This window comes from Lutjanus erythropterus, chromosome 14 (genome assembly GCF_056507025.1).
Source record: "Lutjanus erythropterus isolate fLutEry1 chromosome 14, fLutEry1.hap2, whole genome shotgun sequence".
Classification (NCBI taxonomy): Eukaryota; Metazoa; Chordata; class Actinopteri; order Lutjaniformes; family Lutjanidae; genus Lutjanus; species Lutjanus erythropterus.
The window spans coordinates 10,301,758-10,316,943 of record NC_139330.1 but is presented as its reverse complement, the minus strand read 5'-3'; the positions used below and the strand labels follow the sequence as shown (position 1 = coordinate 10,316,943).

Genomic DNA, 15,186 nt, shown 5'->3' with positions numbered 1-15,186 from the left:
AGGATTTGCATAGACCCAAATGATGAAATAAAAGCAGGGCTGCTGGCGCAGGCAGAGTCTGGCGAGGAGCTACTCAGGGCGGGCCAATGGCAGCACCTTGGCCTCACTTACACCCAGCAGCCAGAGGGCAAGAAGAACATCCACGGCCGAGTGGTTGTCTGGGTGTGCGGCATCAGGTGAGGAACAGGTGTAATAGTAAGAGTTAAGGAGTTTTCACACCAGACATGTTTTTTTTATGTGTGATCAGATGGAGCAGAAGTACACACGTTCTGTACTCAAGTAGAAGAACAGAGAAAAATGAAAATGTTAAAATATTCAACTTCTTTGCTGAAGTAGAAGTGAAAACCTACAGGTTCTCAAAATGTTGTCAAAGAAGTTAAAAGTCATCCTCTGAAGGTCATTTCTGCCGGCTGTGTCTGTGCAAATTTATCTGAACCTCGCCCTTTTCTCTGCAGTCGAGGTTCCTTTCTGCCTGTGTTGTCTTGTTACATCTTTTTGTCTTGTTATATCTGATATACCACAGAATCGTATTTTCTGTGTGTTACTGTTCCATCCATTTAGGCTGAAATTGGCCGTGACGCTGCGAAGGCGGTGCGTAGTGATGCAATTAAAAATAATAAGTACTTCCCCTTAAATGCATTAAATCTAAAGTAAGGAGCCTGTTTTCACCAGTGATGGGATTTAACTGAGGGACTTTTTTTGCACCAGGGTAGATTTTTTGAGAGGCTTTGCTTCCGACACATCTGACCAAACAAACAGACATTAAAAACAATTATATAGAAATAGCCAGTCTTCTCACGGATGGTCTCATTTGCTTATGTAGGTCATATAGAGGCGTCAGTATTAAGTTGAGACTGTTTCGTAACCCCGTAAAAACTTCTCGTTGCTTTAAACTTCCAACTGGGTGACCCCCTTCCTGTGGAAGTGCATGAATGAACCAAATGGACACAGCTGGAACTGTTCACATATCCAACCTCAGGCGTATGGCTCAGCCACTGCTCCAGCTCTTTGAAATTACCATCCTCAGACTTGGTGCCCTCCTGAAATACGACCTGAAGCGACAGTTTCAGCTCCAGAACCGAGCAGTGAAACTCACCAAATTCTCCTCTCTTTCTCAACATTGGCTGTAGTTTTGTTGCCGTGGCACAAGTTTTGAAAGAATCTTATTAATTTATTTGCAAAATCTCGCAACACTTTATGTGACTGGTCTTGCAGATGGGGTTGGGATGATGGACAGTGCCATCATCCATCGTCATGCCTGACAGTCATCGACCATTGAGTCAACATACATACAGTCAACGACGATATTAAAGTCCTTTCATGATATTTCACTGTGGACATCGTCCACCTCAAAATTGCAATTTTGTCCAGATTATTTTTGTTGTTGTTGGTGCGTAAAGGCCTTAAGAATGTGGTTTTGATTCTACTAAATAAATGAATATTGACTTTCAATCAACCTGCTCTCTGTTTCAGGAAATGTGAGGTTTCTTTGGACTACACTCTACCCAGGAAGTCCAGTTTATCATCTGACAGCAACAAAACCTTCTGCATGATGGGCCACTGTACACCGTCCTCTGGGGAGCTGAAGCAAGGCGGACGCTGGAGCATGGGCACTGTGCTTCTCTTCAACGGTAAGACTCCTTTTAACTCCAGTATGGAAATGCATGGAATTTGATTATAGTTGGAAAAACAAAAAGAGATTATGGAGCAATATTTTTTGTTTTTGACTACTGCCCGTATTGTGTTTTCTAAAACAGAGAATTCAGATTTTCTAAAGACAATCTGATCAGACAAGCAGGATGTTTTTCATGGTGTTTACCATCAATGTTTACCACTGTGTGAGAGAGCGTGGGCCAGAGAGAGCTTAATGTTGTCGAAAACAAGGCAAGAAGTATGGTGTGACTGAACGCACACTCCTACACAGAAAATGCGTCCCAGCCTGAAACACAGCTCTTCCCCAAGTGCCCCATAACTGCACCAAATCCAGACATACACGACCAAATTAGTTTGATAGAAAATGCTGTAAGGATGTACTATACGTAGCATCACAAATGCCACATATGCCAGATATAAATCTTGTCTGAACATTCATAAGTTACGCAGTGACTAACTTTTCTAATAAGGAAACAGACCTTTATAGCTTAGTGCAGTGTTTACTCCATGGACACAGTGAATAAACGAGGCTGCACAACAACAATATGTAATTATTCACATATATACATATAAGCTCTTTAATCGAGACTCCGTGCTTCATTTTCCAGTGCCTGCACGCTTATTTCTGTCATATATATGATGCGTGTTTCAGCAATAAAGCTGAAAAATTAACAGTTTAAAAGAGAAAAATAGTGAAGTTTGAATGAGCTGCCAGCCGCTGCACCACCGTTACCACAGCAAAAATATACATAGCACCGGCAGAGATGTTTGACAGTGGAACATCATCCAGCTTTCAGCGAGTAATTGGCACGTTGAGCAACAGTAACTAGCTGCAATATTCTGGCAATTATTTGGCAACACAATAACAAACAAAGTGAGATGTATCACATGTTAACAGATGGATTTTAAAAACATTTCTTTACATAATACATTTCTAGTTATTTATACACAGATGTCAAGTGTGGTCTGGAAAATCTACCAACAAGTCTGGAGAAGTCTGGAATTTTTAAATGGAAACTGTGTCGTTCTTATGTTAATTCCTGTCTTCTGTATCTGGCTGGAATCATGAATCTATAAGCTCTTAGACGTTTAATCCCAGACAGTCGCTCATCATCTTACTCTTCATGCATACATGCAATCTGTTTTAATCCTTTATGTAACTTTATCTGGTCAGTCTCGGTGCTGCTCCCTGGTGGTACCCTGATTATTATGGTCTCTCGTGTCGGCAGTAAACACCGTACATAAATATACATTAATTGTTTATGGTGCAGTTAAGCGTATCCAGTCTAGTGGCAGTAAAAGACTGTTGCTGCCGTGCTGTAGATTCTTAGCATTCTCTCGGGAGGCTTACTGAATCCTTCTCTTGTTGCCTCTAATTGGCTGTGAATGGCTTGCCTCTAGGCGATCTCAACCTGTGAACCCGACTGATGTCTTTAGACAAGCTTTAGCCTCTCCTCTGTCATTGGAATTCATCGTAGGGAGCAGTGTCTTCTTGGAAAAGGAGGACTGCGAAATTCAACAAAGTTTCATGAAAACAAGAAATAAAACATCAAGGCTCCTCCACGGCTCCTCAAGGGTCTCACTTTGCATCACATTATATGTTATTGCTGTGTGGGTTATTGATGGAATAATCTAAATCATTTAAGCGTCGGGTTCATTTGGGATCCTTGTTGGTTTTCTCACAATTCTGTTTTCCAGCTTCCTAATAACAAAAATTTACAGTGTTTGTCTTATTAGTGTAGCAATGGTGTGATAAAGTCTGTTTTCCTTTAAAAAACAACAACAACAGAATCATTGAACATTGCAGTAAAAGGTGTGCCCATTAAAGATGAGAAGTATTTAAGGATAATTTTAGACTCTCAGTTAAATCTCAAAAGTCTGCTAAAAAGATTTGTAAAATGATTAAGACTAACCTGAGCTGTTTTAAGATGATGTGAAATAGTTTGACACTTCACCTTGCTGTTTCTAAATTCAGTGGTTTTGTCACATCTGCCCTGTGGTTTGACTCCCTCGTCTCCGGCTGTAATTAAATCAGTAGAATGTCTTTACAGTCGGGCCCTGAAAATCTTGGGCAAAATGCAAATAAAAAAGTTAAAAAGGTGCAATCAGTGCCACATTTCAAGTAAATACAAGATTTAAAGTTTTGCAAAAATCATTGATTTTCAAATCCTGTTTGCAGGCACAAACGAGGAAGGAAGGGATTCAGTTTTATAGTAAAAAACACTCATTGATTGGACGTCAGTGCAGGGTTTCTGCAGGTCCTTCAAAGGCCTAATATCCAATAATCTGAATTTTAGGCCATAAATAAATTAAAATGTCTTAAATATGATTTTGACAGATCTTAAAATTTATTGAATTATGAATGTTACATTTATAAAGTTTGATTTTGCTTCAGTCTGGCTTTGCCAAATATTTGATGATTCCACCTTCTTAAAGCTGAGAATTTGCCACTTTTCTTTGTCTTAATGTTATAATAAATTTAATGTCTTGGTTTTGGACTGTGGGTTGGACATTTGATGACATCACCTTGAGCTCTATGAAATTGTGGTTGGCATTTCCAATTGATTTCTGAGGTTTTATGACCAAACAATTAGTCTGTGTTTAAATGTTTAAATGGATTTGCTCCTCAGCCACTCTGAATATTTTATTTATCTGATTTCTTATTTTCATAAAAACCCCTCTAGAGACGGAGGTGTGGCAAAGTAGCATTTACTACAAACACTATGATACTTACATCACGTGGATGTTTTCAGCTTGTCTGTGTATAATGTACCTGTCCCTGTCAAATAAACAATAAACAAATAATTTTGACTCTGCCTCCATATTTCAGGATCTAGAATAGGATCTGAGGAGGCCCTCTACCTGTACACCAGCGGCCCTGACCTCACCTCGATCATGCCCTGCAAATATGGCAAGCCCAGTGGGACATTCTCCAAGTTTGTCACTGAGGAAGGCCTGAAATGTGAGCATGTGCGAGAGCTTCTGATGAAGAACAAGGACGTGGACACAACAGCTTTGGTTGTAAGTCTTTGTTTATATGAAGCTTTAATTCATCGTCCCCATCACAACACAGAACATGCACTTATAAAAAATGAAATAGATAAATAAATGTTTTAGTGTCACTGCTGTTTCATCTCTTACCAGGGGCATTACAACAGGAAAAAATCTAAGTGCTTAAGATAAGACCGGAACAATCCTATCTTCCTATTACAAAAGCATTTCCTAAACTTACGTCTGTGTCCAGTCCAATCTCAGACATCGTACCCCAGCTAGAGCTGTAAACTTGATTCTTCGATCGGTGCTCGTCCTCTCCTGCCTCTAACTGTGTGTTTAAAATGTACACAGGCTGCCTGTGTCCATGACAACAGCTGTCTCACTTCACTTGTCACTGGCTAGCTTGTGAATGGACAAGAAAACACTGGTGTTCAATTTTAGCTGTGATGAGTCAGAGGGATTAATTGTGTCTTGGAGGAGAGGAGACACCACCTTTTTGGGAAGTTCTGGGAAATCTTCTTGCCAATTACAACTCGTGATAAGGATTTGAACAGATGGAACATGTTGAGAAAATTGAATTATCTAATCATAATATTTTGTGGTCATGTTGTTCCCTGTCTTCATTGTCATTTCCAATATAGGCCAACAACAGTGATGCAGCCATTTCTGGCAGAAATTTTGAATTTAGGACAAGATTGATTCCACCCCTAAGGTTGGATTAATAACTCAGGAAATTCTTCAGTTAGGACCACAATTCATGGGAAAAGTGCACAACACAGCTAAGGAAGGCTATGTTCAACTGCGTTAAATCGCAGTTTACATTTAGGCCACTGACAATGTGCTTTAGCCACCAAATTTAGAGGCGTGGTGGCCCGTGGTGCCAATGCTTAAAATTATTAGTGTCTCTCCCTAGTTACCCAATTTCTGCATGTCAGCTGTGTCATAAAGCAGATCAACACTGTTGTTAAACCCTGTACTTGTGCTTTGTGATTCAAGTGCTCTGTAAGCATAGCAAATCCCTCCTATGTCTCATTTATTGTTTCATTTCACGGTCTATGAGTAATGTGCTGTTCCAATTAGCTGTCATTAATGATACTGCACGGTAGGAAGTAATTTTTCCCCAATGGAAAAAGCTATTACAGTTAAGCTGCAGCTATTTCAAGTGAGACTGAAAATAGTTTTTCTCCCATTAAATGCTAATAGATTTGTTGATAATAGCTCTGCTGATTAAAAAAAAGAAAAGGGGAGTAAGACAAGAGGAATGAACGATTTCCGCTTCACGTCTTTATAACTTCGGTTACACTCTAAGTCTAACCCAGGTCTAAATCCATGCTTGAAATCATTGCCTCGAGCTAGCTGAGCTCCTTCTTTGGGTCTAATTGAATTTCAACAAAAAGATCTGATACAGTAAATACCTCAAACTGTAAATAATTAAAAATTGCAGGATGAAAGTTTTGCCTGAAAACGATGATTGTGTGGATTGTGCTTGTGTACAGGAGAGCTTGGCTGTGGTGTACGCTCCCAGCAGTCCCAGAGTCTACACCATCTATGAGCCTGTCATCAGACTGAAGGGTCAGGCCAAGACTGTGGTCACCCAGCGGCCGTTCAGCTCCAAGGAAGTGCAGAGTGTTTCCCTGGAGCCGAACTCTCTCCGAGCTCTGCTCCCGACCGAAACACATGGCCTGCAGAGCGTCCTGCACAAGATCGGAGGAACAGGAAATTTTGTCTTCCTCTTTGCGCAGGTAGGACAGTCCAGAGCTCTGTCTGAGTCAGAGGAGGTCATGATTCTTAGTTGTCATGATATTTCTGGAATACAGTGGACTGAGACGGACGTGTTGAAGAGAAGGAAAAGTGACAGTTTGAATTTATAAACCAAAAAACGTCACCTCACAGGAAGGTAGAAAATGCATCTCGTACCTTCACATATTGATTGAATAGCTTCTGCTTGTCAGCTGTTCCTCTGTTACCCATTTGCATTTTTTTCAGATTCAAACTCATAAACACTCATTGATTGGATGTCAAAAAAGGAAGTCTTACAACAGGGCTAGTTTAGGAGAGCAAGATTATTTGATCGTTTGGAAATTTTTTGGCAAACATTTAACGATTCCAGCTTCTTCTTTACTTGCCCCTGTACAAATTGTTTTATTTATTAACAGTTAAAAACTAACTAAAATGAATTGTCATGGCCGGTAATGTATGTAAAATATCAGAAAATAATGAAAAATCCCCTTCCCAGTTTCTCAAAGTCCAAAGCATTGTCTTTAAATGTCTTGTTTTTTCAGTCCCAAACCAAAAGATATTCAGTTTGATATAATAATAAACAGAGGAATGAACCTTTAATCGATTATCAATATAATTTAGCATTTTGGGCAAGTGGGCAAGTGAGTTTGGAATGCAGTTTACTTGCCCCTGGCAAACGGGCAATCCTTATTTTTGAGTCCTGATTATGACCTGTTTAGGACTCAAAACTTTGAACTTTACTAAGGACTTGTCAGTCTTGATTTGGGACTTGTCAGTCTTGACTTGGGGCTTGACTGTAAAGACTTGAGACTTACTCGTGAAAAACTGACTTTTTGCCACCTCTTCTCATTAAGACCTGTATATTTTAAGAAAATTAATTACCTCATGTATGAACTGTAATTAGCTCGCTTATTCATCCAATTATGACAGCGTTTCTAATTAATGATGTCTGTTACGGGCAACCTACCTGTGAAGGCTGAGGAAAGTCATATTATTGTTGCATTTCTTACTCTTTGCCTTTAAAGATTGTCGTCTTATTTCACTTTTGAAGACAAAATTGGATATTTGGCTTGTGTGTGTGATTGTGAGAACACAATGTCTTTAGCAGGAACACGGTGAAATAATATTTTTGAAAGGAAGCAACACAAAACTGCATTGCTCACATTCATACATTTTTTTGTTCTCCGTCCGTCTTATCTGTCCCTCTGTCCCTCGTCTCTGGCTCTGCTGCGTCCAGACGGTGGAGCTGAGCGACTGTGAGAAGACCCAGGCTCTGGCCCTGCGTGTGCTGCTGTCTTTGTCCAAGTTTAACCAACACCGCATCCATGAAATGGACTGTTACCATGGTTACTCTATGATCCACCAGGTCCTCATCAAGCCCAAATGCATCGTGGGATATCATATGCTGAAAGTGAGTCACACCTTGAACTCTTTGCTGTCTCCTGCCCACAGCCTCCGCTGCTCTGTGCAGTGAAACGTTTGAGTTTTTTCTCCCGTGAACCTGATCCGGCCCGACACACCGGTGCCTCTCCGAGCCGGTGTCAGTGACCCTGCTGTTACTTGACCCTCTGGCTGTGTCTGTAATTGAGCTATATGATGTCTGTGCACTGAAATGGATTCTGTCTGAGTTGATGAAACGCTGAGCTCCTGCAGAGTCGCACAGCACCTCTGATCGCGTTTGGCACTTATAGTCTTCCACATGCTGTATAGTATGGCACAGAACTGCACTGATAAGTGATTTTAGACTCACATAATCATTCCTGTATGGAAAGAAACATGACCTGGTTACTCAAGATAATTCACAGACCTTGTCGTGAGCTGTTTCATGTAGGAACTACTTTCTTTCTAGTAGAAAGAAAGTAGTTCCGGTAGATTCTACCATAGAAAGTAGTTCCTACATGAAACTGCTCACAACAAGGTCTGTGAATTATCTTGAGTAACCGGATCATGATTTCTAGAAAGAGACATCGCTGTTGAGTTTTTCAAATGTATTTTTTTGCCGTTTTGAGCACCACAAGCCAAGGGCCATCTCGATTCCTTATATTAGAGGGAAGGCAGATATCTCTATGGCTCACACTCACAGCGAAACTATTTGGATCTTAGATTCTCAAACTGTGGTTAGCACCACTGGTGGTATGAGCAGAAGTAGAATGAACAGAGATGTGCAGATCAGAAGAATATTTTGATATCGTGTTAAACGTTAAGTGGATAACAATGAACCATTATTAACCACTATTTTTGATTTGGGGTGAAATGTCATTGTAGTTTTTTATTTACGCCGCAAAAGACCTCTTTTGTAAGTTTAACCTTTTATTAGACTAAAACTGAGTTCACTTCTCAGACCGATAAATAATGTAAGTAACTGTGTGTAAAACTGCAAGCCTCTATCTTACCTCAGTCTAGAGACTCAAAGAACTACAAGATTTATAACCACTGCAGTGAAGCTGGTCACAAATGATCAATACAGACAGGACTGCTCAGCGAGTAAATGGCATTGGTTTTGACGGAGTGATAAGGTCTCCAAAAAATTTCACAGAGAATTTATTGATGTCCGGGGCTCTGCACTGTCAGGTTGTTTCTGGAGAGATAGCGATTATCAATATGTTGAGGCGCGTGTGTGATGAGAGTTACCAGCACTCTATTATAGTAGCGCTGTAGAGGTGGCTGTATTTCTGACATGGAGGCCCTGTTCTGTCTCTCTAGACTTTACTGGATGGATGTTGCAGTGGACCCATCCTCATTCTGGGGGACGATGGACAGTTCCGTTTGGACACTGAGTCCGTTGCTGTGGTGCAGGATATCAGGCTTCTCTCAGACATCCTGCTGGACTGGAAGATCTGGGCCAAGGCTGAGGTAAACACGAGCATCACAGAATAAATCGTCCTTCATATTTCAAGTACACAAAAAGTTGTTTATCATCATATATTTAAATTAAGTCATCAAATAAGTTGTTGAAAGACATTTTAGTCACACACAATTACACATCATGACTGTCTCATGTATCTGTCCATTTGGAGCGATGGTTGTGTGTGTCCTCAGAAATTAACGCTACGCAAACGCAAGCATGAACACAAATGCTTGGTTAAACAGCAAGTAATTCTCCAGCCTAAAAGATTCAGGGGGACAAGAGTTAGCAGCAACTGCCTGCCAGAATGCACATAACACCCCGTCACAATCGCATTTCCAACAAGAAAACACATCTGATAACATTATGTTAACATAAACAAGGGTTTCTTTTCTTGTAAATGATTCAGAAATTGTTCCAGTGTGTTTGTGCCCGGCAGACCTGTGGTTTTTTAATCCGTGCTGGAGGGAACCCTGCTGCTTTCCAAGTGTTTAGTTAGACAACTGACTGTCTTGATATCGAGGCTGTGGGGTTTGGCAGGCAGTCATTTCTCACAAAAATCTCCAAAATAAAATTACAGACAAAATAAGATGTGATGTTTTATTATGTTCGCTTCGATTCCAACAACATGAACAGCAGGTCAAACAAATGTGACTTCCATTTCTTGTTGCTATTGTTGCTGCAAACCATTGCAAGTCAGAGGTCGATAGTTCCGAGCCGGTATTCTCGACTTCCAGTCTAAATGCGTCCCGGTGCATCTGCCTGGGAAAACATTGACTCCTGCAGCAAACTGATGCAGCTACAGCAGCTGATGTAACAGATTATAGCGCACATTAAAAGAGACGGGAGGAGTAGTAGGGCTGGGCATTGTTTACATGTGACAGTAACAATGTTAGCTTTGCCAAATACGCCACCATCAGCTTTACCACCGCAGACTGTATGAAGCTGCTCGCTGTAGCTGCGGCAGTGGGCCAATCACACGTTGCATTAACTCAAAAGAGTTTTTGCAAACTGTACAAATAGTCATCTGGGTACAAAAAGAATCAAATGTGGGTCATCGTTTGGATGGAGAAGGTTCAGTACTACTTGGTGCTGGGTTATTTTGGGCAATATCTTAAAAGTATTGAGCACTGTCTGATACCCAGGTGTGTGTCAGTGAACTCAGGCTAGATGGGTCTTGCCCTAGTTTCAGACTTAGATTTCTGACTCGAACTGTTCCATTGCACTTTCCCATGTCGGGGATTGTTGTTGTTGTTCATCATGATCTCCCCTTTCAGTTATGTGCCGTAAGTTCTGCAAATTCACAACTATTGTTGATTAGTTTAGTTGCAATTTGCTTTTGATTTTAAATAAAATAAGTTGATGTGATTTTGAAAGTTTTATCAACATTCACAATTCTTCTGTAATAAATCATTTGCTTTACATGATGTTCTTTCTGCACCATATAGGCGTTAAAAAATCAAATGCGTGTGTGTTCAAGGATGCATGAAGCTGAGGGCGGTAGGAGAACAATATTAAGCAGTGAAGGTTGGGGTAGTAGTATCGGCAAGAACTTTGATCTACTTTCATCCCTGATGACATATGAAGTAAAACCACAGCGCGAATAAACTGATACTATAAATGTTTTGCTATTGTCCAACTTGAAGGCAGAGAAATGTGAGAAACATTGTTAATGCTGAATGGTTTTACTGAATCTTCACATTTCTTATTTCTCTCAAGGTCTGTTGATTTATTAACATCCATTCCTGATGAGCGGAGAAAGCTCGAAACATTATCTAATCATGAGCTGGTAATAATAAATTCATACACCTCAGGAGCAACTCTCAGCGGTCACACAGGCTCATCAGTTTTGAGTTTTTACCACGTTTCTCTAAAAAATCCTGAGAATTTAAAAGCAGTAAATCGTTTTTAATTAATTCGCAGCTTGATTTTATGTCCCAGCAAATCTAAAAGTTTGCGGAGGAAACGCTAATGGATTGCTTATCATGCAGTCTGGCAAGGTATATAATAAATTCATAAAGAGTTTGCACTGCAAATTGTGGTTCCACCCAGCTTTTAGTGTAATAAAACATAAACACTGATAAAAATCAAGGAGGAAAAAATAATGAGTCTTTTATGTTTTGCATTCTGTGCAGCTCTGTTTTACATTTCTGAGGAGTTACTCACAGCCCCATGATTAGATGATGAAAAACCAGTTAATTTCTCTGCTTCTCCATTGTGTTATTTCTGTCAGTGTGGAGTGTGGGAAACTCTGCTTACTGCCTTGGAGATCCTCATCAGGGTGCACCACCCTCATCAGGTCTTCAACATCCGTCAGTTCCTCAAAGCTGAAGTGGTGCATCGCTTCCTGCTCACCTGTCAGGTGTTACAGGTAGGTCACTGTCACTTCAGCGTGATATTAACATGCATCCTCTGTGATCTTATCACAAATGGACAGCTCTGAGTATATGCTGATAATTGATTAAGTCATTGTTTAGTAAAAAAGTCAATATTATTGACAGTTACATTCATTACGAATGACAAAGAGAGGCATTAATGACCGAGTCAGAGAAAGTAAAACTGTGCGTTCTGGTGCAGCACAGAGCCTCTCTGTCTGCTCTCCTCAGCAACATGATTTGTTTTTATGAGGAAAGAAACAACTTAATGTGTTGCATTGAATGCCAAATTTACAAGAAAGCACGAATGATAACAAAATCACCATAGTCGTTAGTCACAGACAGCATTTCACAAAGTTTATAAAGTTTCTTTCCTCTCAGCAACTCTCAAAATATTGCGATTTCAAAGGGGGTCTGGGGTTACTAGTGTCTTCTCAAACATCTGCTGCAGGTAAGCAAGCCCACATGTAATTTGTGTTACAGTGAAACAAATGATGGACATAAACAGTTCTTGTATTTAGAGCTGCCCACTTGTGATTGGATCACTCAGGATGCATGTTTATACCAGATGTGAACGTGGCCGTGAAGCTGCTGTCATGATGCCCTTCATCTCCTGACAGACTGTTATTGACTGCTTTGTGTTTGTCTCAAGGAGCATCGAGACGAGCACCTGACCGCCATCCCGCAGGAAGTCTGTCTGTCATTCGTCAAAATCATCCAGGAGGTGCTCGGGTCTCCTCCGGACATGGACCTGCTGAAGCTGATCTACAACTTCCTGCTGGCTGTTCACCCACCTACCAACACCTACGTCTGCCACACTCCGTCCAGCTTCTACTTCTCCCTGCACATAGGTGAGGAAGCAGCACAGCTGAAGGCAGCTCCTCTGTATCAAAATGAATTTAATTTAACACACTGAGTTCTTTTGATGTCTCTTATTTGTCAGATGGGAAGCTGTACCAGGAGAAGGTACAGTCCATTATGTACCTGAGACACTCCAACAGTGGAGGAAAGTCCGCCAGCAGCTCTGTCATGTCACTCTCCCCGACGGTCTTCACTGATGCTCCTCATGAAGGTGCCGCTGCTTAAAAAAGATTTATTCTAACTGCTGCTCTTAGCAGTAGTTCTTACTGAGCCCGTCTTTATTGTACAGCTTAAATATCTTTCCAACCAAGCAGTTTTAGCTCTTTTATTTGAACTTTTATTGTTCTACTTCTTCTTTGTTACAATTATAAGCCTCTTTTGTCATCATAACCTCTCTTCTGTTCCTTTTTATTTCCTGTGAAACACTTTATAGCTGTAGAAAACAGCTCTATAAATGAAATAGATTTTAGACCATAAATTGTGACAAATTTAACTGGACAAAAACAACTAACATTTCCTGCACTGACCCTGTTTACGCAAGATATTTGTTTCCTGTCTCGACACAATTAAATGTGCAATTTTGTCAGTGAACGGCCACGATTCTGCTCCGCAACATCATGTTATTCATCACAGCCACATCAATATTGCTATTTGCACTGCAAGTGTTGTAGAATGCGCCTGCATACAAATAAGGCCCTTTTGCGAGTGACCTTCAGTCATAAAGTCTAATAATTCAGAGGTTCTCAGTTTTTTTTTCTCAGCCAAGGACCCCTTACAAGATAGAAAATAAGCCAGGAACCCCCCTCATGTACGTCCCTTGGAATAATTTAACATAGCCCTTTTTTTTACACTTTGACTCTCATAGTTATGTGACAGAACAACACCAGAGAAGTCTGTTAGAAAAAATATTTGTTAAAATTATCTGCACCACATCAACACAGAAAACAGCCAGGCCTAACACATGATATTGTGGCCTCCCATCTCTTTCAATGAAGCCATACTGGAGATATTATATTTCCTTAAATTTGTTTTTCATCAGCTTCATTTGTTGCAGTCGTGGCTGGTCGTTTTAAAAATCTGTCCATCTTACCGATCTGTGACTAACTGCCTTGACACCAGAGCCATGGACTGTAAATGAGAATTTATTCTTGATGACTTGCCTGGTTAAATAAAGGTAAAATATAAATAAATAAATAAATAAAAGAGAGCAAGTTTCCACCATTAATGGGTCATGTGTAGGTGACACATGCTTGACTGCCTGGAGGAAGATTAACAAACACAATATGGTTAAATAAAATCATGTTGCAATTATTTTGAAATTGTGAAAGAAAAAGAAAGAAAATATTCAAATCATGATGATGTGACATTTGTTGGGTTTTGTACTGAACAAACATGCTTTTCTTTAATCCTGAGAACAAGATTTACAGGCCAGAGCATCTCTGCAGCACCGCAGAACTTCATGATTTTGCAGTATTTTTTTCCACACGATTTTCCTTTTATCAAAAAATTGCAGCTTCTGCCATTTGGATATTGCACTTGGCCATACTGCGACTTAAATAATCTTGCTGCAGCCCTAGTAAATAAGAACATTTCTTGTATCATGGTAATTGTCAGGGGGTATTTGAGAAGTTTTCAGATTCATTTCAGAGTACCACAGACCCCCCGGACTTCTATTTAAGAACCACTGTAATAATTTATAAGCGCTGAATCATTTTGTTCTGTTCTACAGGCCATCTACACGCTCCTTCCCCTGAACACGGAGGTGATGATCAGTCGTTACGTCCCCCTAGTCTGGCGCCATCTCCGTTCTCCTCCCCTCTGCTGACACCTCGACTCGGACACGGTAGCTCAAATGAGGCAGGTGAAGGTGACGGGGTCTCCCTTGCCACTCAGCAGGCTCTCGGCAGCACCGAGACGCTCAAGAAGGGCGGAGGTGACGAACCGCTCCTGAGCAGCTGTGAATCAGCCAAGACCATCTGTGACTCTAAGGACATAGGTGAGGGAGGAGCCCTGCGCACGCCTTCCATTAGCGTGGAGGAGGATCGGGACGAGGCGGCAGAGGTGGACAGCCTGGCGGAGGGCAGCGTCGGGGTGGAGTCTGAGGACAGGTTTGACTGGGCCAGTGACGAGGCGCCGCGCCGCCCTGACAGTCTGAAGGGCATCCAGTCCTTCCAGAGGAGCCACAGCAACCTGGCCAGTCTGGGCCTTGCCTTCCCGGCTCCAAACGGCTCGCTGGCGATTGGCCGCTGGCCCAGCACGGCTGACCGCGGCTCCATGCCCGAAGACTGGGAGAGCTACACTTACTCTCCTGGCTACGAGAGGGCGCACAGCAAAACAGAGTCCAATGACAGGTACGCTGCCTTTTTTATTAATTTATTGCTTTTTTATTTATATATTTAAGTCTGTTTGTTTTTACTTGGCATATCATTTTATCTATTTATTATTGTTAACGTAATTATATTAATTTTTTAACCTCCAGAGAGTTTTCCTTTTTACACTTTACCTTTTATTTATCTTTTATCCACTGTTCAGAGTGTTTTTATTGATTTATTTTAATTTATTCACCTTATCTTTTTAATTTGAGTTTTATCATGCCTCTGGTGTTTCCTCACTTCTGATACTGTTTACTCAGTTCAGTGAGTGCTCTTCTTATTTTAGTTCTTTATTTAATTACAAACTTATTGCTTTGGATGTGTGAGGTGGGTGTTTTTATTTTAT

The 15,186-nt window shown here is 40.8% G+C and overlaps 1 protein-coding gene across 1 annotated transcript in view; it reads left to right on the top strand.

The window, feature by feature from the left end:
• Positions 1-15,186, top strand: part of lyst (lysosomal trafficking regulator) — an 83,946-nt gene that overhangs the window by 46,885 nt on the left and 21,875 nt on the right. Inside the window, exons 14-23 of the mRNA XM_084735229.1 lie at positions 3-176; positions 1,474-1,631; positions 4,484-4,674; positions 6,144-6,389; positions 7,625-7,798; positions 9,091-9,240; positions 11,466-11,603; positions 12,260-12,458; positions 12,551-12,679; positions 14,198-14,819. Of these exons, the coding sequence (XP_084591355.1) occupies positions 3-176; positions 1,474-1,631; positions 4,484-4,674; positions 6,144-6,389; positions 7,625-7,798; positions 9,091-9,240; positions 11,466-11,603; positions 12,260-12,458; positions 12,551-12,679; positions 14,198-14,819 (2,181 nt within the window). The remainder of the gene's footprint in view (positions 1-2; positions 177-1,473; positions 1,632-4,483; positions 4,675-6,143; positions 6,390-7,624; positions 7,799-9,090; positions 9,241-11,465; positions 11,604-12,259; positions 12,459-12,550; positions 12,680-14,197; positions 14,820-15,186) is intronic.